Raw genomic sequence first — 26,156 nt, 5'->3', positions numbered from 1 at the left:
TCTAACCAGTGAGGCCCAAGGTAAGTCACTTAACTTTTCTGAGCCTCAGTTTCCAAATATAGAAAACTGGGTGAGTACTTAGCCAACTTCGCAAGTAGTCAAAAAAGTCAAATGAGATTGTGGGTATAAAATCATTTTGTAAACTTTAAGGAGAGTGCATAAACGTTGGAAATTTATCAGAATTAGCTCATCGCCCAAACTTACCCCAATCACCATAACGCAACTTGATTCTGTTCTTCTTTTTCTGAAATTACAGCCAGCAGGGAGTTTGCACTGCAGGGTATAATGCTTGACTGTACAGTTCCTTTTCCTCATTTCTCTGGAAGGGAAACGCTACTCACAAAGGGACCAGAAGCTTGACACATTGTGGCAGGCGTCCTCTGAGCATTCAACATATGGCTGAGGGCTTGAATTAAAAATATACTATTCAGTGACTTCATTAAGGTGACTATCTTGCTGGATATTGACATGTTCATCAAGCCTCCAAGGCAGAAACCTCTGACTCAAAATATCTAGCCAGTGATTATTTCCAAAGCAGGAAGGAATCTAGACTAGCATAGAAGCGGCTACCGATGATTCTCTGACCATGGCAATTTGTTATCTATTCTGCTACAAATGGTACTGTATCATAATCATTCTTGCTACTCTTCCTTTTCCCACCACCTGTTCTTCCCTTTGGGTCCTCCTGATGAATGATGTTTATGTGTGAAGAGGGAGGAAGTGGTATTAGATAAAATATTCCATTTTTTAGAACGAGTTGAAACTCTTTAGCTAATGCCACTGATAGAAGAAGAAAACCCATAGCAGAAAGTTCCAGTGTGTAAAAGAGAGATATATAACCCAGCTTATGAGTGAAAGTTTATTTGAATCAAGCCATTTTTAATATGATGAGGATTTCAGATAATGCCAGTCAAGCATTTTTACATCTCCTCATGAATACTCTTTAGCTTGTGAGCATTACCTAGTTTTTGAGAGATTTGTAAAACTAATCTTTCTGAATGGGAAAAGCATACTTTAAGAATAGGACCTCTTTGTTGTGGATTTGTACTATCCATCTTTCTAGGTGGGGGAAAAGGTGGATCCTTATATGCCCTGACTTTCCTAATAGGTTGAAAATGGGATTTTTAAAGCTCTTCTGTCTTTCATTGATATTCCATATGAAGTACGTAACCTGAAGTTGAACAACCTGCTTTTCTCCACCTTTTTGAGAAGCAGCACTGCAGGTATGTATAGAAGCAGACCTGCCTGTATTCACATGCCTGTTATGGCTTGATCAGGTTTTCCATATTTGAGCGTTTCATGCCTCTTGTCAGTATTTTTTTTTTACCAATGAAAGGAAAGAACCTTAATTCTAAATGTCTTCTACCTTCACCCTGTATATTTCTGGGCTACCAGGAGATCTACAAAGGAAGAATTTTCTGGTGACACCCCTATGGAAATGTAAGGCCAATTTCGCTATTTCATTCTTTCAAAAGTTCAATGATTTCCTTAACAGATAAGGTGAAAGACATCCTTGTTTGACACTTGATGCTTTTCTAAAACTATAATAAAATCCCCTCTATTAGAATTCAATCTTGCTTGCTGGTGGTTTAACCAGACTCAGAAGCTTCCTGACCTTCTCTTTGCTGTTGCTGGCCTGGCCCCGTCATCATTTCACTGGTCATCAGTACTTCCTCCAGGGCTGGACTGGATGGGGATGGTCATCTCCTCGTCCAACCTCTTGCAACAGTAGAAGGAAAAGGAGGTAAAACTCCCTCCAGCCTTTTCTGCGTATTATAGCAGCTCTGATAAAGGACGTGGATAAGGAGAAGGCTGAAACTGTTGGTTAGAAGGTTTAGGGATTAACTGAGGAATTAATTCACCCTTTCTTTCCCTCCTGCTAAAGCCGATAGTTGAGAGTTGGCACTGCGTCAAGACCAGGCTGTTCCTCAGCCCCGAATTTCAGCCCCACACATCTCAAGAGGCTTTGCTAAGGGCTTCTTTTTAAACAGGGGATCTAAATTTCTAATTGTGCCTTGAGCTTTAGTAAACCTGGGCTATTTTAAATTGTCACTTTACAAAGAAGTAACCTGCTTTTATTCTTCTCCTTCAAATCAAGTCATTACTACACAAAGTAACTTATGCCTCTATTTAGGCTTAGTGAGGAACTTTCACAATTTTATACAGTCTCCCTTTTCTAAGTCAGGGGGGAAAATAAAGAGGAACTTTATGGAAGAGGCATAAAGCAGTTGTACAGAACACGTTTAAAGGGCACATTAAGTCAGTTTTTGTCTGTGGTTCTTTCCCTTTATGGCATATGTTATATATTGACAGGGATTAAGTTTCTCTCCTGAATGGAACAATACAGAGTCACAGGGAGCTACTGTACTTTACAAAGCAACAGGCACCAGCACAAGCAAACGGCAAATAGAAATGTATCTCACAAAGAACTAACCAGGTTAGTTAACAGCACAGGGCTCTGCTTCATCTTTTGCAATTCTGCATCGTTTGCATTTCTCTTCTGGTTCTGCTGCGCGCGCTCCTCCGCTCTCCTTTCTTTTTCGTCCTTTCCTCCCTTTCTCGCTCGCACTGTTACACTTTCTCTGTCCCCCTGGCTTTGTTATTCAGCATGTCTGATTAGCAGGAGCCTGATTGGCTGGCTGCCGGCTCCGAGAGAGATTCCATTCAGCTTACCCCCCACCCATCCACCCACCCACCCACCCCTCAGTCAGGAAATGTGAGCGGGGCTGATGGAAGCGGATAGGCAGGACTGGAGCGTTAGCACCAGTACTGGATGTGACAGCAGGCAGAGGAGCACTTAGCAGCTTATTCAGTGTCCGATTCGGATTCCGGCAAGGATCCAAGCATGGAATGCTGCCGTCGGGCAACTCCTGGCACACCGCTCCTCTTTCTGGCTTTCCTGCTCCTGGTAAATGCCTTTTCATTTCAATACATCGTGATGGCCATTTAGTCTGGGTGCTGTTGTGGTGGTGTGTACGTGTGTGTATGTGAGTGTGTGTGCCTGTGTATATCTTTCTCTTCAAACGCCAGGTAAAATAATTTACATGATTAAAAAAAAAAAACAACGGCTTCTTGCAGAATTTTAACCCCAACTTCCCAAGCAAAATACAGTCTGCAAGACTTTGTGGGATTAGTTAGAGGTAACTAGGAATACTGAGACGTACTGAGACATGAACTTTGGGACATACTGCATGGAGTTTGTGAGCTGAGGGCTGTATAAATGGTGGTGTGCATGCTTGGAATTTAGGTAACAGATGTCCTGAAATCAAACTCACTCACTGAAGTGTTCCTGGAATATTTTTGAAGGATGGGCTGTGAGGGGCTTTCCCCCACTACCTTTTATGGGTCCTCCTTCCTCGGTGCACATGTGCTAGGGAAACAGGTAAAAGAGGGAATGAAAGCCTCTCTGTGGCCAACCCAGATTATAGCTCATAATTACGGCAAGTCATCTGCAGATACAAGTTAATGCTAGTATTCATGAATTGAGGATTATGGTCTTTGATCTCATATGTGCTTTTGAAGAAGAAGAAAGTGCTGACTTTCTGTTCAGCTTCTTTCCACAGTCACAGTGATAAGATGCTCTGCTCTGGAACGTCAGCACACACTGCATTTTTGACTCGAAGTAAATGTTCCGTTGTGACTCATACTTGGTTTTATGGGCAGAAAATGAACCTTTACTGTCCAAAAAAAAATCTACACTCAAAATATTAATAGCAATGCACATTTTTTTAAAACCAGAGTGTTCTGGGCAGGCAGCTTCGTAAACCTCATCTGAAGGTTTGATTCCAAAATTTGCACACACTGAGTCCAAACAAACGTGCTTGTAGCTCTCCCTGTTGCGTTTATGGAGAGCCAGCCCTTCCTCAGAAGGTAACCAGGCAAGAAGGGAAAAAGGGAAAAATGCAACGCACGTATAGATTGCATTGATTCGTCGAAGATGAAGGGATGTTTTTCCTGATTAGACTCTGACAAATTTGATCTGCACTATAATTTTGAACAAGGGGAGCAAGCTATTTAAGCACAAATTTTAAAACTCCAAGAAGGCTCATCATCAGAGAGTGATTAAATATGTTAACAATTCCACTTCTGATTTGCATCATTGTAGCCAAGAAGTCATAATGCTGCATTGCAAAAGCTGTAAATATAGAAGTATATTTTCAAGTTCTCATAGAAATTTAAATGCAAACTGAACTTTCAGCATGAATGGACTGTACGTTTTTAGCTGTTCTGAGGAATATAAAGAGCAGAATGTTTAGGTGTGCTTTATGACTAGTGGGACAAGCGATTTATGAAAGGTGTCTCATTTTTTCCATATGGGACGTGTTACTTATATACACGCCATTGGTTTGCCTCGTCTTTCCCTCTTTGTATTTTTTTAAAAGCAGGGGTTATTTTCGCATTTAATTACATCATGAAGCAAATTACCAGTACATAGTACTTTTCTGGTATCTTCATAATGAAGTATGATCTCATTATACTTTGGAAAAACTTTTCCATTCAGGAATAGATTGTTTTGCTACCCACTTGGTATATTGCATTATATTTCTCTTTGATATCTTGAATACTCATATATGTATTTGAACATATAATGACGCTTATATGGATAAAAAGGAGTGTTTGCTTATTTCAGATTTGAAACATAAAGCATTTTGTTTAAATGACAATAATTGTATTATGAGGATAAAAGAAAATAAGACCCAGGTTTGCTTTATACCTGTATTTAAATGAATTTGGATTCTGAGAGTTAGGCTAGAAAAGAAAGAACTGCCTGGTGAGTGCCAAGATACACCCCTGTGCAGAGTAATAACAGCGTTAGTAGTACCTGCCATGTATTGCATGTCTGAATGTGTCAAACACGAGGCCAGTTGTTTGAAAAGCATTACAGTGAATCCTCACGATAACCTTGCAAATAAGGCATCTTTAAACCCATTCTACAGATAAGGAAATAAGCTTATATTTGAACTCAAAGGTGAAATAATGGAGAGAAAATGACTTGTTTGCTTTGTACTGTGGTTGTAAAATGTTTAGCCATGATGGAAGCAATGACACAGGTTGGTCTGTAGTCTTTGTTGGAGGTATTTAGGCTTTTTGCCTCATCTTGGCCAATAAAGATGTGTGCAACATTAAGGGCACTTGTCACACTTGTCATTCACTGTCCCATTTAGCTTTTGAGCCAAAAGTAAATTATTGGCCCAGGAGAAAGTGGCCTGTAGCCTGATCAGTAGTTGACTTAGAACCGGAAGTGTGACATTTTCAGCTCAACCTTTTGTCTGGATCAGGAAATTGAACTGGGTGGCTTGTTTTTCCTATAATTGTTTTATACATTATAAGAGTCTGTCTACTCTTAGAATTAATTTAAGCAATTTTTAAAGATTCCTTTTTACTTGCTAGGAAAACAGCCTGTTTGTTTCGTGGCAAAGTCCAGTTTCTACTTCAAAACAGCCTTCATATCACTGATAGCAGAATCGTCTGTATCATGACTTGGTTCTTGAGTGTATACAAATATTGTATGCTGTTCACCCTCAGTTTTACCAAAACCCTTTCCCACTGGAGCATTGCTCCTGAGACAATGAAGTCCCTGTGTCTTTTATATCTATTTTTGGTCACCACCCACATTTTCATGCAAAGCTCAAACATCATAGACTTCTTTTTTTTACTCTGGACACAGTAGGACAGTAGTGCTGAGCAAGAGATTTTATTCTGATATTCAGGTCAAAGTAAGCCACATAACCCAACCTTCCCCATCTCCCCACCCTGCTCCCCTTTTCCCTTCTCCCTCCTTTGTCCCAATTGTTTAGCTCAAAAGGAATGTGGCAAAAACCATGACCGGCCATTGACATATGTGTCCATCCAAACTTGAAGTCAAATCACTTCTTGTCAGAAAAGCATTTAATCAAATTTGCATTTGCTTTTTGTTTCTTTTAAGTGGTTTTAAGCTGTTTCGCCTGCTATTGTGGCAGTTGCAAGGGTAGCACTCAGAATTATAATAAAGTACATGTGTTTTTCTGTTGAATTTCTTTTTCTTCTCTGTACTAATTTATACATGGAAACTAGTCAGACACAATAGCCCATTCCTTTGGTCGCTCTGGCACTCTCCTCCACTATTATCTAAGTGGATCTATCTTGGATGGCGAGAAGCACCATTAACTTGTGGAATGAATGTTAAATCCCTTATTTACAGCAGACTGTGGCCTGCTCCAATAAGTGTGTGTGTGTCTCCGTCCATGTGCATGCACAAACACCTTTCTATAACTGTTTACGTCTATTTCTTACTCTTATGCCTACATTGTCTTTAAGTCAAGCTTAAGGATATTTCATGTAAATCTGGAGAACGTAGTGAGGCATTTCTTTAAACTTTATTTACTTCATGTTTTTGTGACTTTTTTGTCTAGACATGGTCAGCTACATTTTTATTTTCTCCTGTTTTTGGCATTTCAGTCTGTTTCAGGACGACTTTCTGGCCCCCGTTATTATTTTCATGTGAACCAGTTCTATGGCTTCATATAAGTTGAGGGAAGTACGTCCAATAGTAGTCACTAGTGAACTACAAAAGAATCCTGTTACACCAGGCAAGTTTTTCCTTGAAAGACTCTGTGGATATATTAAAGACTTTTGAAAGAAAGAATGAATAAATACATGTGTTTGTACATTTATAGGAGTGTTAATACATGTTGGTTCCCCTTTACCAATATGTATGAATAAAATGGAAAGCAAATCTCTAGCAGACCACATGGTAGGCTATTATTCAAACTTAGGAATGCACAGAGTTCATTCTTATATCTTTATAACAATGTGCAATTTTAATCAGTGAAGTGTGGTTAACCCCTGTCCTTGCTACTCCTTTTTTAACCCAGTTTGTTGGTACATTTTGCACAGGATTTATGTTTGCATGAAACACGGTTTTGTATTTTGGTTCTCCCCTTTATTATGGCTTAATCAAAATATAATCTTGAACTCATTCAGGAAAAAATACAGAGTCCTGTGAATTTCTGCATGTCCCCCAGTACCCGATAGAATGTGTTGTATATACAGGCATCGTAACCATTTGTGAACTAAATTCAGAGAGCAAAGGATGTAAAGAGACTCACATGATTCTCTAATTCTCCACATGTTCGGGGTATTCTGACTTCACATATATATCTCATTTTTGTGGTCAAGTGACAGCTCTGCTTTTAATTTGTCTATTTTAGGTTCCAGGTCTAATTATGTAAGTTTCATTCTACACTTCCCTCCTTGTGCATATTCTACTGTTTCTCGTGGTCTCCTGAGTAGAGTGACCCAGAAGTGACCTCTTTGTAGCAAGAGGACCATAGTCTCTTCCTGAGTGAGAGCATTCCTTGACTCATCATGAATAACCTACTGGTGAAGGGTGTTGAGATAATCACAGGAAAATGTGTCTAAATCAAGTTTGAGAGTCTTGCTGTTTTTACTAATTTTCTTCATCTAGAGAGCTGGCTTCAAACTTTGTGTTTTCACCAGAATGAGACAAGTTCATGTCATCTTCTCTCTGCGTCATAAAATCCATACCATGTGGTTGAATTTTGGCTTGATTGGCAGGACCGCTCATGAGCGGCTTAGAACTGGCATAGCAGAGGTGATGTAAGCCCAAAAGGATCCTAATTGAAATAGGCCAGCACAGCTGTGTGGGGAACCTGCCTGCTAACTGGGTATGCTGTTGCTATCAACCCCTTCTTTCCATGATCTCAAAAATAAATGACTAAATCTCCCCAATTCCTGAACTTCAAGATTAAAAACTACGTTGAATAAAGCTTAACTGTTCTGGTTTCTTCTCCCAGGGACTTTGCTAACTGGGAGTACCCAGCATGTAGAGCAGTTAGACGTTTTCTGGCTGTGTCTAGATGTCCCAATGGTAGTAGTCTGCAGACAACAGTGACCTCTGGCTTTTTGTTGGTTGTATTTCCAGAAGCTCAGTATTTATAAATCAGTTTGAATAGTTTCCTATACTTGTTAATAGTCTCTCTTCCAGTCATAGAAATATATCTTATCTCAGTAACTATTGTAACCTTTATTTGAAGAAAAACCGTAATTTTTATTTGACTACCCCACCCTAAATTCCACCAGTGTGTAGTCAGTATTTAGTAATTGTCAGAGGCATACATAATTCACTGTATTCTTGACAATATTTTTAAATGTAATTTCTTCTAGTTCTTGTGCTTCCTTGTATTTATTTCTCATACTGTACTTAGGTTTTTGTCTAGTCAACAAGGTTGTGGGTGACAGCAGAGGGAGTGACTTGTTTCTCCTACCTTTATCAGAATGCCTGGTCTCAGTAAATGTTGTTGAATGAATGAATAAATGGATGAATATGAATGACTTGGTAAGAAAATATAAGAAAAGGGTAAAGCACAAGTAGCAAGGGGAACATGTGAACATCCATTTCACATGTGAAGCATTTCACCAATTCTGGTTTTAGTAAGACCAAATCAATAAGCCTAATACATTCAAAAGAGAAGATACATACTCTGTTATTCTTTCTCTCCACACAATGAAAAACAATTGAATGACGATCCTTTTTGCCATTGTTAATTAGAATGAATTTTGCATGTTTCATATCTTTTTTTAAATCCATGTAGTTCTCAAGTATTTTTTTCCTTTTACAAAATTTGTCCTCAGGAAGAAAATGATACTTATATTAGCCACAGTTTTATAAAATTGGAAAGTTTCTCATTATAGCAGAGATAATGTTGTAGATTCACCAAAAATTCATTTCTTTTGACTACTGGGCACAAAGGTAAACTTTATTTCGCAGTTTTCTCTGTAATTAGTTGGTGCAGTATGATTGAGTTCTGGTCAATGGAATGTCATTAGAAGTGACATATGGCACTTCTAGACCTGACATCTCCCACATAATCCTCCAAGTAAACAAGAACTCTCTCTTTATATACCTGTTGGATGCAGAGAATCCAGTAAAGAACTTCAAGACTCTAGAAAATAGTCAAGCCACCAAATGGAAGACCTCATCCCTGAATGGCTACATGGAGCAGAGCCCCACACTGCCATGCCAGCCAGTCTCACAGAATTACATTTGTGAACATTCGTTTAACCACGAGCAAGCAATAAACCCTCGTTGTGTTAAAACACTGATAGTTGCGGGAAGGTGTTCTTTGTCATACTGAAAACCTTTTTAAATAACATTGCTTCACATTTAGATGAAATGAATGCTTATAAGTAAGTACCAATACCACTTTCCATTTATTATACGAGAAAATTAAAATAAGGACATGCCATGTCACCCTAATGGTGGTTTAGTCTTTGTGTTTTGCAACTTATTGTATACCTAGAATTCTCTAAGTACTTGCAGGTATGTGGAAAAATGGGAAAATGGGTCCAAGTCCTTTTTTCAAACAAAATCCAGGAGTGGGTGGAGCAGTAAGAAATAAGGGGGGTGGAAAAGGCAGGTCTGTGGTAAACAGTTGGAATCTCATGGAGCAGAACAGGACCACACAACCTGGCCAAGGACATAGAACCACACAGACCCAAGGGGAAGGCAAAGAAAACAGAAAAGGATACCAAGAAGCAGAAACTGAGGCACAACACCAATGCAGCTCCAGAGATGTCAGAAAATAAAGGAGTGAACAAGTGACAGAGAGGGGAACTGACTCACACACACATGTACACACACACACACACACACACAAACAAAACATAAAGTAAGACACACTTCTTGTGTATATCTAGTCTCAACCATCTTTGATACATTTTTCTAGGAGGTGTCCAGGTGTCAGGAAAGAGCCCTGGTTTTAGAGTGTGGCCATCTGGGCTCTAACACTGATTCCAGCCCTATGATCGTGGCCCAGTCACATAACTCACCGAAGCTATTGTCTCTTCATCCATGCACGATTGTCCATCTCTCCTAACTCTCCAGGATACCTTGAGAGGAAAACGCAGCATTAGATGTTGAAGTGTTTTGTCAACTCCAAAGTACTATAAAATTACAAGTGATTGCTTTCATTCATGTGAAAATCTCTTATCTGTCACCAGCTGTATACCCAACACAGAGCCAAGCTCCATGGAAGATCATTTAAGGCACAGTCCTTGCAATGAGGAGCTTGGATGGTTGTTGGACATTCTGTTGTCCTTTTTTTTTTTTTAATTTTTAAAAAACTCTTCTGTAGGGAATAGTTTTGTGATGTATATAATCACTTTCAATTACCCCACAAGGTGGCTCATTTTGCTCTTCCCCTCCTGCTTAGATACTGGCGGTTTAATCCTCTCATCCATGTGTAAATGTAAATTATGGCTTCCCACAGATTATCAGTGTATTATCTTCATGGATATTATCAGTCAGTATTTGACTTCAAACATTAAATTTTTTTCCAATTTCTATAGTTCAGAATATCAGTTCGTGCAGCACAAGACACTATAACAGTGTCTTAGTTAAGATAAGTTCTTTGGGAAAAAACTTTTCTCAAAGCAAATATTTATCATTGCGAGAATTATCATAAACTGTGTGTGACCAATATCTAGGGAGTTTTCATCTGCCCACTATCATTGGGGCATCATGATGGCAGACTTCAATCTTATGTAGTTTCTACTCCATTGTGTTTATTTTATAATAACCAAAATCCAGGCAGAAAATAAGCATATTCCATTTGGAATTATAATTCTGTAAGTGCAATTAGTATAGTAGGTTGAATCTCCCTACCTCACTAGATTTTTATCTAAAGTTCTTATTAAAATAAGTTAATTACAAAAAAACCCAGAAGGCCTTGTGCATGGAAGCGGGGGATAGTTCAGAGAAAGGGAATAGCAGAGAAGTCACGCATGTGAGCATACGCCATTTATAATACTGGAGACTTATTCCACTTCTGAAGCAAGAAATTGCAGGACTCTAATGGTTTCACCACCTGTGAATTATTTGGGTGCACCTCATAAGCGGGTTCTTTCTTCTATTTGTTTAAAGGAATAAGTGGTATGTTCGCCAATTCTACACTACATTAACTTTCACAGAGTTTCCATTTTCATCTTCATTGCTTTTTCAGATTTTTTTCCAAAGGTTCTGCCCTTCTCCAACTAAAGTTTTGGGTATTTTCCCCTTCAATTTTCGTCCGGGGACTTTCTCTAAGTCAGTTCAGTCTGTTGGCATAAATGTTAGGACAATGGAGGGAAGGAGAGTGATAACCTAAGACATCCTGACATAAATTCCAAGAGCACTAAAGAAATGAGACAGGAAATTATGAGCAACCTATAATAAATTCAAACTGTCCAATAAAATAAATATACCTCACTTTGTTCCCTTAGTAAAGTATGGTAGGGTGTCTGATTTCTCAGCCCACTTCACCATTTGAAGTCTGCCAGAGTATTGTTCAAATATTGTACTTCATCAATAGAACCCAAAATGAAAAAGGGTAATGAAAACAATAGGAACTCCTACTGTTTAGGTGCTGCAGTGAGATTTAGAAGAAAGCTTTTTAGAAATAGTCTGTTTTTTTATTACAGTTATTATAACCATTTGTCATCCAGACCAGGTGCCATACACTTTTACTTTGGGGCTTGTACCTGGTCTAAGATAGCAAACATGCTTTGAAATTACTGTTACAGAGTGAGTTTAATTGACATTTGGATTCCCAGGACATAGATTTATTGTGCTTTCGAATTAAAAAGAATCTTTGAGGTAGCATAAAATGTGACCTCAGTTGACTGGGATCTCTCTGAAGGCAGGACTTTGGTTTTATTTTGTCTTAGATATCTTTATATCCCCAGCACCAGACAAAGAGTTTGATTTACAGAAAATGTTCAATATAAGTTTATTGTTTGAATAAATGAATTTATCACTTATTCCAGCCCTTTAATTTCACAGATAATTGAATTTAACATATAAATGTTTGCAAAGAGATTGGAGACGTATTTGCCAGGAACACCTAGTAGGCAGGATCCAGAGCCTGGAATCTGGATCTCTTTCCTTTGAGTCCATACTCCTTTGAGAAGGAGTTCATTCTCTTTCTGTTATACTCTATGGCCCCTGAGGACCTTTGTGTAAGAGTCAGCCGAGCGGCCTTGGTAGAGAAAGGTTGAAATATTGAAATGTCACATGCAGTGGAAACAGAGGAAGCAATGAAGCTGATGGAAAATCATCTTGAGTTAAAAGTCGAGGATCATTGTTGGTTTATAAACATTGGGGTGACCTGGCAAGAAGAGGGGACTGAAGTCTATAAAGTTTATGTCTTGCCCTAGACCTACAACATATCAATAAACTTCATTCCTATTGCTTTCCATATAAATGAACAGTGTGAATGTAAAATACTAAATGGTGATGTATATGTGAAAAAGACTTCATGGGGGACCTTGCACATAGTAGGTCTCCAAGAAGTGTTAGCTTCCTTCCCATCCCCCAGTGCAAAATAGTATATTCATTGAGAGCCTGCTGTATATCAGGCCCTGTGCAGGGTACAGGGTATACTGTGTTGAACAAAACAGACATGGTTCCAAAGATGGATCTTTCTACATGTAACATCAGAAAGGATTTGAGATCGGCAGTGGGGAGGACAGGCAGTAATTGGCTAGTACGTTCCATTGGTTTTATGTTGCTATCATGATACAATTTTCTTTAAACTGTATACTTAACTATTGCTTGTGTAAGGGCGTCTCTGCCTAAAGAAATAGACACATTAATTCATTATTTATAGTGATTCCAGAAAGAATGTGTTAGAAAAACTCTAAAACTCTAAAGATTTATATTTAAGGTCACTTCTTTGAGCTGTGCCTTTTTTTTTTCTTTTTTGCTGGAATCCTCTTTTTTAGTCATACTGAAACCAAAGCTTAATGAGTGTATTACTTGGTCTCTGTTTATTTGATACATAAACACCTGCCTTTTCCATCTTAGAAATATGCTCAAGCAGGGAAACCTTTACACCAGCCCCTCATTCAAGTGAATAAAAGACCAGTCAACAGCATATAGAGCACTAATTACAGTAGGTTTTTCCTCAAAAGGTTTAGCTTGTTCTGGGGAAACCATTAGTCTGAAGGACCTTTAGAAATCTTTGAGCATCACCTGGCAACCAGTCAGCATGTTCTCAGTTCTCTGCTAGGAGGGGTTCTGATTTTCCAACACCTCTGCCATGTCCCTATGACCAGTCCTAACCTGCCTTAATCCAAGGCAGGCATTCTTACCCCTGGTAGTTTGCTAAATTTGCTAACTTCGCTAACTTCAGTTTGGCGGTGCTGGGACTCAAACCCAGTCCTTTATGTCCATTTTAGAGTTCTAGATAATTGAAAGAAGTGATTCCCAGACCTTGGATGTCATAGACCGTTAAAATTTCAAAAAGAAATAAGATTGTGTTTGCAGGTAGGCAGGAAGTATGGAAAACAAAGTTTTTAATGTTTTAATTTTATTAGGTAAGGACATTAATAAAATAAAGTTCTATCACCTGTTTCATAAGTGAAGTAATAATAGTTAATACTATACAGTGCTTGCTTCAATGTGAGATATACTTTACATACATTAAGTTATCTAATTGTCCTAACAACCCGAGGAATTAGTTATAATTATTTTTCCCATTTTACAGATGAGGAAACTGAGACACAGAGAAATTATATAACTTGCGTTAGGTTACTCAGCTAGTAGTGGCGGAGTGCAGCTTTGAACACAGGCAGGGTTCACTCTTGTCCCAACAATGCCATTTTGTTTCACCAGCGGTGCAAGAAATGAAAGGTTATTTGAATAAGCCCAAAGTTTCAAGTATATAATTTCAGAAGAGAAACTAAACATATTTAGCTCTATGGAAAATTAACCAGGGACCTTATTGCTCTCCTTAATTCTTCATATCAGTGAAAAACCTTGTTAGACTGACCTGCTCTAAGCCAGACAATTTCCCTGGGACACAGAGATGAACGAGACACAGCCCCGCCCCCGAGGACACTCACAGATTCTAAACAAAGTTTTAAAAAGATAACACAGGGCTTCCCTGGTGGCACAGTGGTTAAGGATCCGCCTGCAATGCAGGGGACACGGGTTCGAGCCCTAGTCTGGGAAGATCCCACATGCCACAGAGCAACTAAGCCCGTGCACCACAAGTACTGAGCCTGCACTCTAGAGCCCGCGAGCCACAACTACTGAAGCCCGCGTGCCTAGAGCCCATGCTCCACAACAAGAGAAGCCACCGCAATGAGAAGCCCACGCACCACAACGAAGAGTAGCCCCCGCTCGCCGCAACAAGAAAAAGCCCGTGCGCAGCAAGGAAGACCAAATGCAGCCAAAAATAAATAAATAAAATAAGTAAATTTATTTTTTAAAAAAAGGTAACACAGACTGAGGCTGAGTGGAGGATATAAGATGCCACAGCAGCACAAGGAAGAAAATGAGAGAAGGAATTTGGCATTTATTTGCTGCAGTGCCCCAGGCTCTGTGCTAGGCAGAGAATCACTCGGCCTCTAGGTGGATCAGTGAGCGTGACTTAAAAGATGGAACATCTAAAGTGAGCCTTAGGAGATCAATGGAGGTTCACCAGGTAGACAAGAGAGGGAAAGAGGGCATTAGGAAGAGGGACCTGCACGGGCAGAGGCACAGAAGAAGGAAAAAAGTTGAGTCCAAGGAGCCGTGAGTGAATCCCAGTGGCCAGAGCATAACAGCTCCTGCAGGGCCTGGCATGCCATGCCTGGGAGCTTTGGCCCAAGTTTGTGTTTTAGAAAGACAGCTGTGTTGGCCGCACAGAGTGGAGAGACCCCGAGAATGGAGGCTGGAAGGCCATTTGATTATGACACCACTGATAGTGAGAAGCCATGAAGACGGCAGCAGCCCCAGTGATGGAAAAGAGGGGGAAAAATCCACCTATATGGCTACATAGTCACTTGCAGGAAAAAGCCCTGTGGTCCTTTGGGCTCAGAGGCTCTTATAGCACCAGCTGTGTGTTCTTTAGGTCCCCCTGCTCAGCAGACAGCCTGTACCGTGGCACTGAGTAGGTGCTCAATTGTATGCAGAAGGAATGCACGAAGGAGTGAATCATTTTATTCAAGGCTTCCCTGTTCAATCCCTTCCCTACAGTCAGAGATTTTTTTTTTTTTTTTTTACTAAATTATAAAAGGCCTTCTGAAGTAACAAATGTCTCAATCTTTAAAACCTGAAGAACTTTCTGTCATTCTCTCAGGAAAGAGAGAATTCAGGCTCAACCTTTCTGAAGAGATTGCCACACTGCTGTGACTTAACCCTTTATTCACTCTCAGTGAACCTTTCCAAATACATAGAGGCTATTTCAAAGGAGCAGTCCTGCACTTTTTGGAAAGCTGTATGACCTAATGTAACACAGAGGCCATCGTGGGGAGTCATTTTTGTACTTTGGGGTGATTATCGTCCTCAGAGACGGCAGTTTTCCCACTTGTGGTTATTTATCTGTTTTCTCACCAGACAGTGCTTTATTCAACTCTTATTCATGTCACAGTCATGAATCTTTCCACGGGAAGCCAGCAAATATCTTTGCCCTAATTCTTGCAGTGCTCCACATTATCTAAAATGGGCTCCACATGCGGAGTTCCCTTTGAAAGCAACTGAAACTCCAGTAAAAGATGCTGCGTTCAGTGTCTAAATTTAAGTTAGCTGCTCTGATGGAATAGTAATTGTGGTCTTCAGAAAAAATTCAAGCCATATCTGAAATTCATCAATTCATCATTTTGTACTAAAAGCATAATGTGGCTGAAAAAAAATAACCCACAAGTTTTATTAAAGAAAGTGTGAGTTAAATGTCACATAATTATATTCTTTATATTTTTTCTTTATGAATCCAGTTGCTAAGGCATCAGATTTTTAATCAGTCATTGGAATCCTGTGGGTATATCATTTCTTCTTCTCCTAATTAGGAATAGTCTCCAATTTACTCAGCATTAGTACAGAATTGATTATAACTTGGCCTCACCTCATAAAGTAGACTTACTTTGGAACAGCATCAAACAGGTATTTATGTTTTAAAACGTATGGTCCTTCTGACTTTCATTCTAATTTTGGACATTTACTACTTTTCCTTTCCTTCCTTCTTCCCCCAACTTGACTGCAAACAACACAGAAATCTCGTCAGACTTAGCAAAGGGGGAAAATGTGATTTTTAGTGTCTTCCTATGTGCTAGGTACTGTGCTACTTGTTTCTATATGTCATCTCAGATAAGCCCTACCACATCCTTGTATAGACAGGAAAACTGAGTACTAAAACCTAAAAGGTGGCATGAATTCCTCTACTTTTAGTGTACACGTACTCAATTCTTATAGCAAACAAATTATATTAAAATATGCAGTACAGACTATTTTCCCTGTTGTTGGAACTATGTTACTTGGACTGTCAGCAGGAGCCTCCCCAACTTGCTGAATGATTTCCACGGTTTCAGAACCAAATTCTTTAGAGTTCACTGCTTGTACCGTATTTCATGGATCCTAAGATACATAACTTTTCTGATTTTAGAAACTTTGATGCATCTTATAATTGACAGCAGGTCACTGTTTAATGGGTGGCTCTTTTTTTTATTATTAATGGTACATAAAATAATGTGACTTCGATCTGTGTCATCTTGGATTCGGTGGAATGGTGTACCAGGGTCTTTCCAATGTCTAAATGATGGGAGCAAAGCTTGAGATTCAGTTACAGAAATAGGATTATGGACCCCCGACCCTCTCCTCCGGTTCACAATCCTCTGATGCAGATGGCTCCTGTCTTTGCTTGCCAGTCTGAGACACTGAGAGTTTGTACCTTGAGCTCAACTTACTTCTGTCCCATAAAAAGGTCAAAGCCCCCTTACCGAAGATCTCTTTTCTTCTTAATCTAAATGTGCCTCAGTTTTTTCACCTGTAAGCAATATAGTATAATGTGGTAGCTGCCGATCTTTGGTCAATATCAGAATCAGCTGAGCACCTATTAAAATTATGAAGGCCCAGGATGCTCTTGCTTACTTCAACGTGCCTGGGCCTCTGTGTACTTGTTTTTAGCTCTCCAGGTGATCCTGATAAACACGAGTTTGAGACTCACTGGAGTAGTTGTTGAGAGCAGGAATTCTTGAGCCCGACTGCCTGGACTCAAATCCTGGCTCCACCAGTGTAACCTTCCTATTATTTTCTGTGTCTCAGTTTCCTTATCTGCAAAACAGGGACCAACAACAGCATCTACCTCAAAGGATTATTGTGAAATTTAATCAAATGAGCCATGCAACCTACTTAGCCCAATACCTAACACATGTAGCAAGTGCCCAATAAACATCAGAAGGTTTCATTACTCCCTTCCTACAAGGCTGAAATTTTCTATCTCATTCCCAGAAACCAATCTCATCTTTTCCTGGATTCAGGGCAGCTGACGGCTTTGTTTGGTAACTCGAGTCTACCGTGTTATCTCAGAGAAAAGGACTGAGAATAAAAACCAAGATTCCTTTTCAATGAGCAGGGGGAGGTCTGGAGTCTGTTGAAACCAGGGAGTATAAAACAGAATAAGGATAAAGGTAGGTTCAAAAAAGTCACACTGTGAGTTCACTTGTAAACGCTTGCCTAATTCAGGGTTCCAACCCTCTCCTGCATCCAAATCACTGTAGGAACTGAGAACTGAAAATGTCTGGGCAGCCTCCAGGCTCCCTCCCACAAGAGATTCAGATTCAGGTGGTCTGAGGTAGGGCTCAGACATGGGCAATTTTTCTTGAGTTCCCAGGTAATTTGAGTATGCAGTCAGAGTTGACAGCCATTGATCCAACTGCATATTTAAAAGATTCTAAACACTTCTCACCTGTTAGGGGATTTGTCTCTTATTTGAAGATATTTTATAGAACCCTCTCCACCTCAAAAAAAAAAAAACCCAAAAAAAACTTAGGAGACCCTCTTCCCTAAAATAGAGATGCTATACCAGTTCCAATAACTCATACAGTTGATGTGAATAAACTTTGTAAATTGTAAATACGTGTGTGTATGTGAGGGAGAGACAAAGAAAAAGAGAAAGGGAGGATTATGATGTATAATGGGAAGATGATTTTCCTATTATGTTAGGTAGCATGCACAAAGAGACCTGGAACTCTTCCAGTTTATAGGATGTAGTGTAATCTGAAGTCTAATCTATCAGCCATTTGAATGCATAATTTTTTTATTCAGAAATAGGAACCATGCACATTTTGTACAAGATAGAAATTAGAACCTTTCTGAGCCTGATTTGAAGAAATAAAAAAAAAAACAGATACTCTGAGGGTATCCAGTCTTCTGCATATACCAGTCATATAATCTTTTATTTTCTTTACTTTCTTTTTCTGGATGGCCACTGTTATAGATTAAGTATCCAGTCTTATGTTCCCCAGCTTTCCTCAAACAGCTAAGTTTAATTCCTGTCCAGATGACTGACTGACTCTTATCTCTCCTTATCCCACTTACTTAGTTAGACATAAAGAGATTCTAAAGTCCTCTTACCTGTTGGAGAAGTGGTTGTAAGGTGGATTTCTCTCTTATCCTTTTTATAGCACTCTCTATCTGCCAGCCTTAATAGTCTCTTTTTTTCTAAAATGCCCATAAACCTGCTATGCCTGCTATAGGGATATTATAAGGATCAAACAAATACGTGTAAGCACTTTGAAAACTGTAATACTCCCATCATACCATGCCCTGCTCAAAAGCCTTCATTGGCTTCAGCTTTCAGTCTACTTAATGAGCAATCCCTCAGCTGAGACTCAAGGCCCTCTCCCAGACCACCATTCCAACCTTGTCTTTGGCTGTGCTGACACACGGAGAGCCGTGCTGCAGGGGAACCGATCTGCCAGACTGGAAGCAGACTGAGGTACCAATTGTGTACTATATAGATGACAGTAAGAAGAATCTGATTTAGGGTGCTGGCAGCTGGAATGGAAAAGAGGGAACAGGAAGGAGGTACATCACCAAAGTAAAATATCTAGTACAGGTAATTGTTTGGGTATATGTGTGTGGACGGATGGGTAGGCTGGGTTGAGGTGGAGAATGGAGAGGCTGAAGGTAGGGGAAATGTTTTATAGAAATGTTTATATATCTGTAACTGGGTTAAGAGGAAGGACTGCTAAAGGAAGGATTGGAGACCCAAATATTGAGTTTGGTTTTGGACATGTTGAGTTTAAGGTACTACGGAGGCGTCCAGTTGAGTCAAAACAGAAACCTGGAGATCGGGGTAGAGATTTTTTTTTTTTTTTGCGGTACGCAGGCCTCTCCCCATTGTGGCCTCTCCCGTTGCGGAGCACAGGCTCCGGGCGCACAGCACCCAGCGGCCACAGCTCACAGGCCCAGCCGCTCCGCGGCACGTAGGATCCTCCCAGACCGGGGCACGAAGCCGTGTCCCCCGCATCGGCAGGCGGACTCCCAACCACTGTGCCACCAGGGAAGCCCAAGGGGTAGAGATGTTTTTGTCTCTCATCTAAAAAGAGAAGAGTGCAGGCAAGGGAGAGTGGGTGAGATTAACAGGAGGGTAGAAAGAAGAGCAGGGGCCCAAGGAAAGAATCTTGAGGATTCCGGCATTTACTAGTCAGGATGAGTAAGAAAAGGCATGGGAGGAACCGGCCAGGAGTCACTGCCAGCAAAGCCAGGGGATCACGTCCCACAGGAAGGTCTGAGGGAAGGTCCTCGGATGTGGTGAGTTACAGGCTTCTGATGAATTTCAGAGGAGCCACATCACTCAAGTGGCAGGGCAGAAGGCAGATGACGAAGCGTTAAAGAAATTGGGAGTATTGAGGAAGTCGGTGCCGTGGGCATGGATTAGCCTTTCAAGAAGTTTAGAAGTGAAAGGAAAGGAGGCAGAAGACAATTTAACGCTTACCACTAACAAAGTGGAAAGTAAAGGCAGGAAAGCACAAAGCTGGAGCCGTGAGATAAAAGTGAGCTTGTTTTAATAAAAAGAGGAGAAAGTGCTCTCGTCTTAATAGCTCAAAGAATGCTGATAGCAGCCGTGTGTGAAATTGATTTCTGAGGCCCAGCACCAGAGACAGGCTGTGAGGCCAATGGGGTAGTAAACCATGATTTAGCACCTTCACTTTCTCTGCTTATTACAAAACAGGCTTTAAAAAAGATGCCTGTGGTGCATCTCGGCAATCTTGATATTGTCTGTGGCCAAGATCCATTTTAATATATTCCTGAGGCATTTTAGTGATTATAACATTACATGAAGCATCAGCCTATTAACTTTTCACATTGCTAACCATGATTAATGCAATGCATACAAATGTTATCCCTACCATTAAATAACATTGAATGACGCTGAAGGAAAAAGAATTCCTCTTGCTGAAAACAAAACGATGACAGACTCAAAATGCTTGCAACATTGAAAGCAAAAATTAAGTTTTATGAATTCTCAGGGAAACTGTATTTGCTTCTACTTTATCAAGCATTGAGGGTCAGAGAAGTGCTCACGAGAATCACAAAAACCATATTATGTTTCATATGCTAATAAACATTTATAAAAGGTTTCACTAATGGCTCCTAGACATTGTCATTTAATTTACAAATGAAAGACTGCGTTACTTCCCATGTATACAATACTGACTGATATTTTTCAACTATGATTTCAAAATGCTAACAGTACAGGGAATTTAGCCAGCTCAGAAATGCAAATACTTTTCATGAATTTGTCTGGGAGATAGAAAGAGACAACTGGTATAGATGTCTTTAATCACCAGTATTATATTCCATCTCAATTTAAGTAGATCAGTATTGTTTACAAATAATGACAAACTATAATTGACTGAGAAAGACAAGTCCTTTTAGAAAACCAAAGTCTTTCTTGCAGTGATTTAAAATAAGGGACTTATTCTACAGTCTACTCCCTACAATATTAAAGAAAAATTGTAGGCTATTTATGAAAGACAGCATCGTTTCACTAGGGAACATCTGCCCTAATTGCTGTAGTTAAGACAACGAAAGCTGTATGAAGGTTACTGACTCTCAACTGTTACTGATAAAGGACTTAATAATATGTTGAAAATATATCTAGAAATCAGAATATCTTTTTAAATAACCACTAGAAGTTATACTCGTAGAGAACCACAATAGCAGTTTCTATTTTGATACAAAATAAATTATGTCATGAAAATTACTGATATAGCCATTAGTAGAAACAGCATAAAATGAAAAAGCATTATTCTTTACCACCTGGATAGGAAATAAGTCAATAGAGAAACTGAAAACCATCATATAAAGCTAACTTTTATCTCATCATTTGGGAAATTTTTGCTTACCAGTACTTAGTGATTTTTAAATAATTAAATAATACACATTTATCAACAAAAATACAGTGTATAGTTTAGCATTTTTTTTTTATTATTCGGGAGTCACAATGATTTGACAGAGGTTCTGGATGCTGATAATTGTATTGTAAAGGAGTCCCCATTAGAGATTCTTTGTTTCAAGAATTTTTATTTATTTATTTATTTTTTTTTTGGCTGTGTTGGGTCTTCGTTTCTGTGCAAGGGCTTTCTCTAGTTGTGGCAAGCAGGGGCCACTCTTCATCGCGGTGCGTGGGTCTCTCACTGTCGCGGCCTCTCTTGTTGTGGAGCACAGGCTCCAGACGCGCAGGCTCAGTCGTTGTGGCTCACAGGCCTAGTTGCTCCACGGCATGTGGGATCCTCCCAGACCAGGGCCTGAACCCATGTTCCCTTCATTGGCAGGTAGATTCTCAACCACTGCGCCACCAGGGAAGCCCAAGAATTACTTTTAATGAAACGATTCTTACAGCTGGAGCCGTAGGATCATCTCTACTTGAATTTCATTTAGCAATTTAGTACTGTCAACATTTTCATATTTTAGAACTTTTATTTTTTAAGCAATTTTTATAGCAATCCTGAGTTAAACTGAGCAAGTGTTTTAATGTCTCATCGCCAAGTTAGAAAATTTATTTGTAACTATGCTTAAATGAGATAGGCTCATTTAGAATTGTAGACATATTTATGGCTAGGGGTGTTTCAGAAAGTATCTGGCCCCAAATCCCACAATGACCAAGTCCTGACCCCCAACCTGTGTCCCTCTTTAGAAGTTTTGCCATCAGTACTATCCGTATCTGTTCTGTGATACATTGTAAAATTAAAATTGCTCACAAAAAAGTCAGTTAAACACTACACATCCATTGAACATTGATCTCTGTATCAAGCCCTGTTTTAGAAATTAGGGGTGTCAAAGGGAATTCCCTTTGACACAATTTAATGAAAATACAATTTAATTAATGAAAATACAATTTAATTAATGACAATACAATTTAATGACAATACAATTTAATTAATGATACTACAATTTAAGTCATCTTTTTTTACTTTTCTATTGGTAGAGGCCGATGCCTTAGATCAAGTCAGGACTCCCTCACCTACCCATCCTTGTTCCCTCCTCAACCCAGCACACTCATCTCCACAAAGTGCTACTTCCCAGGTGTTGGGGAAGGACTGACTATTGTTTACTCAGTGATGAGGATTCTTTGGCAGATAAGCATCTAGGATTTGAATTAGGCTAAATTAAGGCAAGATGTGACAGGTTAATCAGCTTTTAACATTTTGGGTAAATTTCAAGTTGGCATAAAAAGACATGTGAAGCAGAAATGTGATCATCTTTTTCTTCCATGTGTCAGATTAATTTTTTTCCTCTTCCATTCCCTTACTTATCTGCAGTTTCTGCATATATATTTCCCCCCTCTGTCTTCAGAGAATCTGAATATGTATAAATGAGAGTGAAAGCTGACATCAGTTATGAATTAGACACTCAACTGCAACTTGTCCTGGCCTGCCTTGTGTTAATTATTCATTCAATGAATATGCACTGAGACCGATTACATGTCCGGTGTTCTACGAGGCACTGGGGGTACAAAGGCATGTTCATCTTTGTCATGGCCCTTAAGAAACACACGGTCCATTCTTTGGGATAGATGTATAAATAAGTAACTACAGTACAGTGGCTGACAAATGCTAAAATAGCCATGTGTATCAAGTCCTAGCAATATGTTCAGAGTACACAGGAGAGGCAGTGATTGGTTCTACCTGGAGATTAGAGAACATTGCACTAGAAGATGGCGTGGGAGCTGCAGGAGCAGAAGTACACAAGTCGAAGAAAGAAAAGGATGCAAGGAACACGGAGAGGAAGGCAATCTAGGCAACAGTAGGCTCATGAACAGAATATCAGAGGTGCCCAAGCAGCTTGTCTGACGGAGCAGCAGTGCCCTGTCACTGGAGTGTCGAGGATGTGAGTGACCAGGAGCGACAGAAATGAGTCTAGAACGTTGATTTAGGGTCAAGTTAGGAAGAGTGTTGTATGCCACTCTAATAATTTGGACTTTATCTTATACTCGGTGGTTCTTAACCTTTTTTGGAGAATGTGATGAAAGCTATGAATCCTCTTTCCAGAAGCTTGATAATAACACACATACACCAAAAATGTTGCATACAGTTTCTGACTCCTCACAGCCCATCTGGAATCTATTACTGACACCACCAGCTCTAGGCAGGCAGTGGAACCACAGAACCCCCTTAGGGAGTGAACTTTAGCTCTGCATTCTAGAAAGGTAACTGGCAGCAGTGTGGAGGACAGACTGGTGGGTGGAGAGGCTGAGGTCAAAAAATCAGATGGGAAGCCTATTGCAGAACGCCAGGCATGAAATGCTGGAACCAGAATTAAGGCAGTGCAAGTCGGGATGGAGAGGGTGGGAGGGGAAGAGAGACATTTCAGAAGTGGAAGTGATGAGACTTGGTATCTGATTAAATGCAGAGAATGTTGAGCAGTCAGATATTTTGTTGTTGTTGTTTATCTCACTTCCTCGGTAGATTATAAAGGAAACATAAGCATGTGGGATTAGAATTTAAGATCCATGAGAAAGCAACAGGTTCTTCCATAAGCCAAGAGGCAGAGGGATCTGTGGTAGTGAGCTCTGCTGATACCTACTGGGAGATGCTGAGAATCGAATAGGGAGCTGTTGAAATTGGTACACATGGATGGGAGACAGTCATTTCAAAGCAGCAAGTTAGGGCTTCCCTGGTGGCGCAGTGGTTGAGAGTCCGCCTGCCGATGCAGGGGATGCGGGTTCGTGCCCCGGTCCGGGAAGATCCCACATGCCGTGGAGCGGCTGGGCCCATGAGCCATGGCCGCTGAGCCTGTGTGTCCGGAGCCTGTGCTCCGCAACGAGAGAGGCCACAACAGTGAGAGGCCTGCGTACCGCAAAAAAAAAAAAAAAAAAAAAAAAAAGGCAGCAAGTTAACTTGCTGGTTACCACCTATGCCTTGCTTGCAAGGCTTCCTGGCCCATGTTGAGTGTTGTCCTTGAGTGTTGAGTCAGGTATAGATGTGAAGGAAATCTGCTGATGATTGGCGTGAATCTACATTAAGCAATTACGGTGCTTCTGGATTGCTGGGACGCCGGGTTTGTTTGCTTTACTTTAATGATGGAAAAGGATCATCAGGACCATAAGTAGACCCTCAAAATGATTTACTGCCGACCTGCAAAACTCGTGAAACTGTTCCAATTATTCAAGCTGCTACCTATAGCTACAGTTACAGGTTAAAACTAGAGAGAATGTTGTCTGTTGAAGATACAGAGATATGGTAATTGAGAGAACTGTTGCTTTTAAAAATGGATCTGAGTCATAGGTTCAGTGTTTTGACAAAATTTATCTCCTAGTGTGGAGGAGGGTGGGTGGTGGTATGCATTTGAACTGAAGAAAAGAATAAAGTCCCAGAACTTGAAACCACTTGGAAATTTTAAGTAACTAGATATTTGCCTCCCTCTCTCTCTCTCTCCCCCCTCCCTCCCCGCTTCCCACCCCCACTCCTGTGCTTATTGCATATCCTATGTATGTTTTTAAGAAACAGATGACAAGTAAATGAGTAATCTAAGATTTAAAACAAAACATACTTGCGAAGCCTTTCACCCTCTCTTAAATATTTGTCCACATCTTTTACATTTTCTTCTAAATGGCATGCATAGGAATTTTTGCAATGCCAATAGTAGGTAGTTCACAAGTAGAAAGCATAATTCCTGCCTTCAGCAAGTTTACAGTCTAACTGGGAAGATCATTGTTATGTAAAATGATCACCCTAAAGAGCTACAAAGTCTTGTTTTCGGTTTCATGTATCCTTGCAAATTGATAATGCATTGATGCAACATCAAATGATTGCAAATTAAAATATTGAGATAGTAAGCGCTTATCATTCTAATACTTTTTCTGGGTAAAGGGAATTTAATGTGAGCGAAAGTAGAAAAAAGAATGTAGGAAAGAAGAAAATATAATATTGCATCAGAGAGAATGTTTTAGATTTCGATTCCAAACATTCATCCCGCAGTATCTGAATGGCACTTGAGAGAGAAAGGACCCGATCATGAGCGTTGGAAAGGAACGTAAATTACACACCCAAAGTCCTCCGGAAGTTCATTCAGAACCATTTCAGCAATTTTTTTCTTGGCTTAGATGGCACCATGGTCAACCAAAGAAGAGTTAGGAAAGTTCTCCTAAAACCAAAGGCTTGATTGTGGTGTGAAGTGAACTAGTCATTTCTTCCAGCTTCTCTATTATCAATTGCAGTTTGGGGTTTTTGTTCAGCAAACTGTAAACCATATTAATTATTAACTTTCCAGTTTTCTCAAGGAATCACAAAGTGAGCGTTTTCTCTGTCAGGAATTCTTTCTCCATTGATTCCAAACCCCAACATGTGCTTTCCAGAGCCTCTGATGTTTCATTAGTTCTACAGATGTTTTGTAAATGCATTGCAGCAAAATATGCCTGTGCTGCAGAAAGTATGGCTGATGGGAGTTGCAGTTTGGACAGAGCTCGGGTTAGATGAGATGGAAACGGAAACTGAAACTTCTAACTGGCTCACCAGGAAGTCAGGAATTCACAAAAAGAGCAGAAGAAGGAATTTCATTTGAGGGGGTTTTTCAAATATGGCTGTTTTGGGGAGTGGAGGGGTGTGGATGCCCCAGGAGATGACTCGTCACTGTTTTCCTTGGTGCTTGGCCTATAGATTATTTTCCACTGGAGATTTTTTCTTTCTTAGAAAAAACAGCAAACAGGAAGAGGAGCTTCAGTTTTAGAGCTCCAGGTAAATGGCTTAAGTTTCACACTTGAGGAGAAATAGAAGAATGGCTTCAAAATATCCATACAGTGCAAAGGCCATGGAAGTAATGACGGTCAGTGCAAACAAGGGAATAGATGATTTTTTTTTAAATGAGTGCAGTTTCTACAGCATACAATTCTCCTATTGTCCAATTTTCT

At 39.9% G+C, this 26,156-nt stretch overlaps 1 protein-coding gene and 1 long non-coding RNA gene across 4 annotated transcripts in view; one reads left to right on the top strand and one right to left on the bottom strand.

Moving 5' to 3' along the window:
- Nucleotides 1-2,611, bottom strand: part of LOC308619480 — a 38,003-nt gene extending 35,392 nt beyond the window's left edge. The window contains exons 1-2 of the long non-coding RNA XR_014016191.1: nucleotides 2,435-2,611; nucleotides 205-406 (exon numbers count right to left, since the gene is read on the bottom strand). This is a non-coding gene — a long non-coding RNA (uncharacterized lncRNA). The remainder of the gene's footprint in view (nucleotides 1-204; nucleotides 407-2,434) is intronic.
- A 114-nt stretch (nucleotides 2,612-2,725) lies between these two features.
- The window catches only part of ADAMTSL1 (ADAMTS like 1), a 472,971-nt gene continuing 449,540 nt past the window's right edge, over nucleotides 2,726-26,156 (top strand). For 2 of the 3 annotated variants that reach the window (XM_081238316.1, XM_081238315.1), the window contains exon 1: nucleotides 2,727-2,908. In XM_081238316.1, the coding sequence (XP_081094442.1) occupies nucleotides 2,846-2,908 (63 nt within the window). In that variant the 5' untranslated portion in view covers nucleotides 2,727-2,845. Of the gene's footprint in view, nucleotides 2,909-26,156 lie in introns of all 3 variants that reach the window. The other variant, XM_081238317.1, reaches the window with a different exon arrangement.

Source organism: Mesoplodon bidens (genome assembly GCF_964165515.1).
Source record: "Mesoplodon bidens genome assembly, chromosome: 6".
In the NCBI taxonomy this organism is placed as follows: domain Eukaryota; kingdom Metazoa; phylum Chordata; class Mammalia; order Artiodactyla; family Ziphiidae; genus Mesoplodon; species Mesoplodon bidens.
The sequence above is the reverse complement of the archived record's forward strand: the minus strand, read 5'-3'. Positions and strand labels throughout refer to the sequence as shown.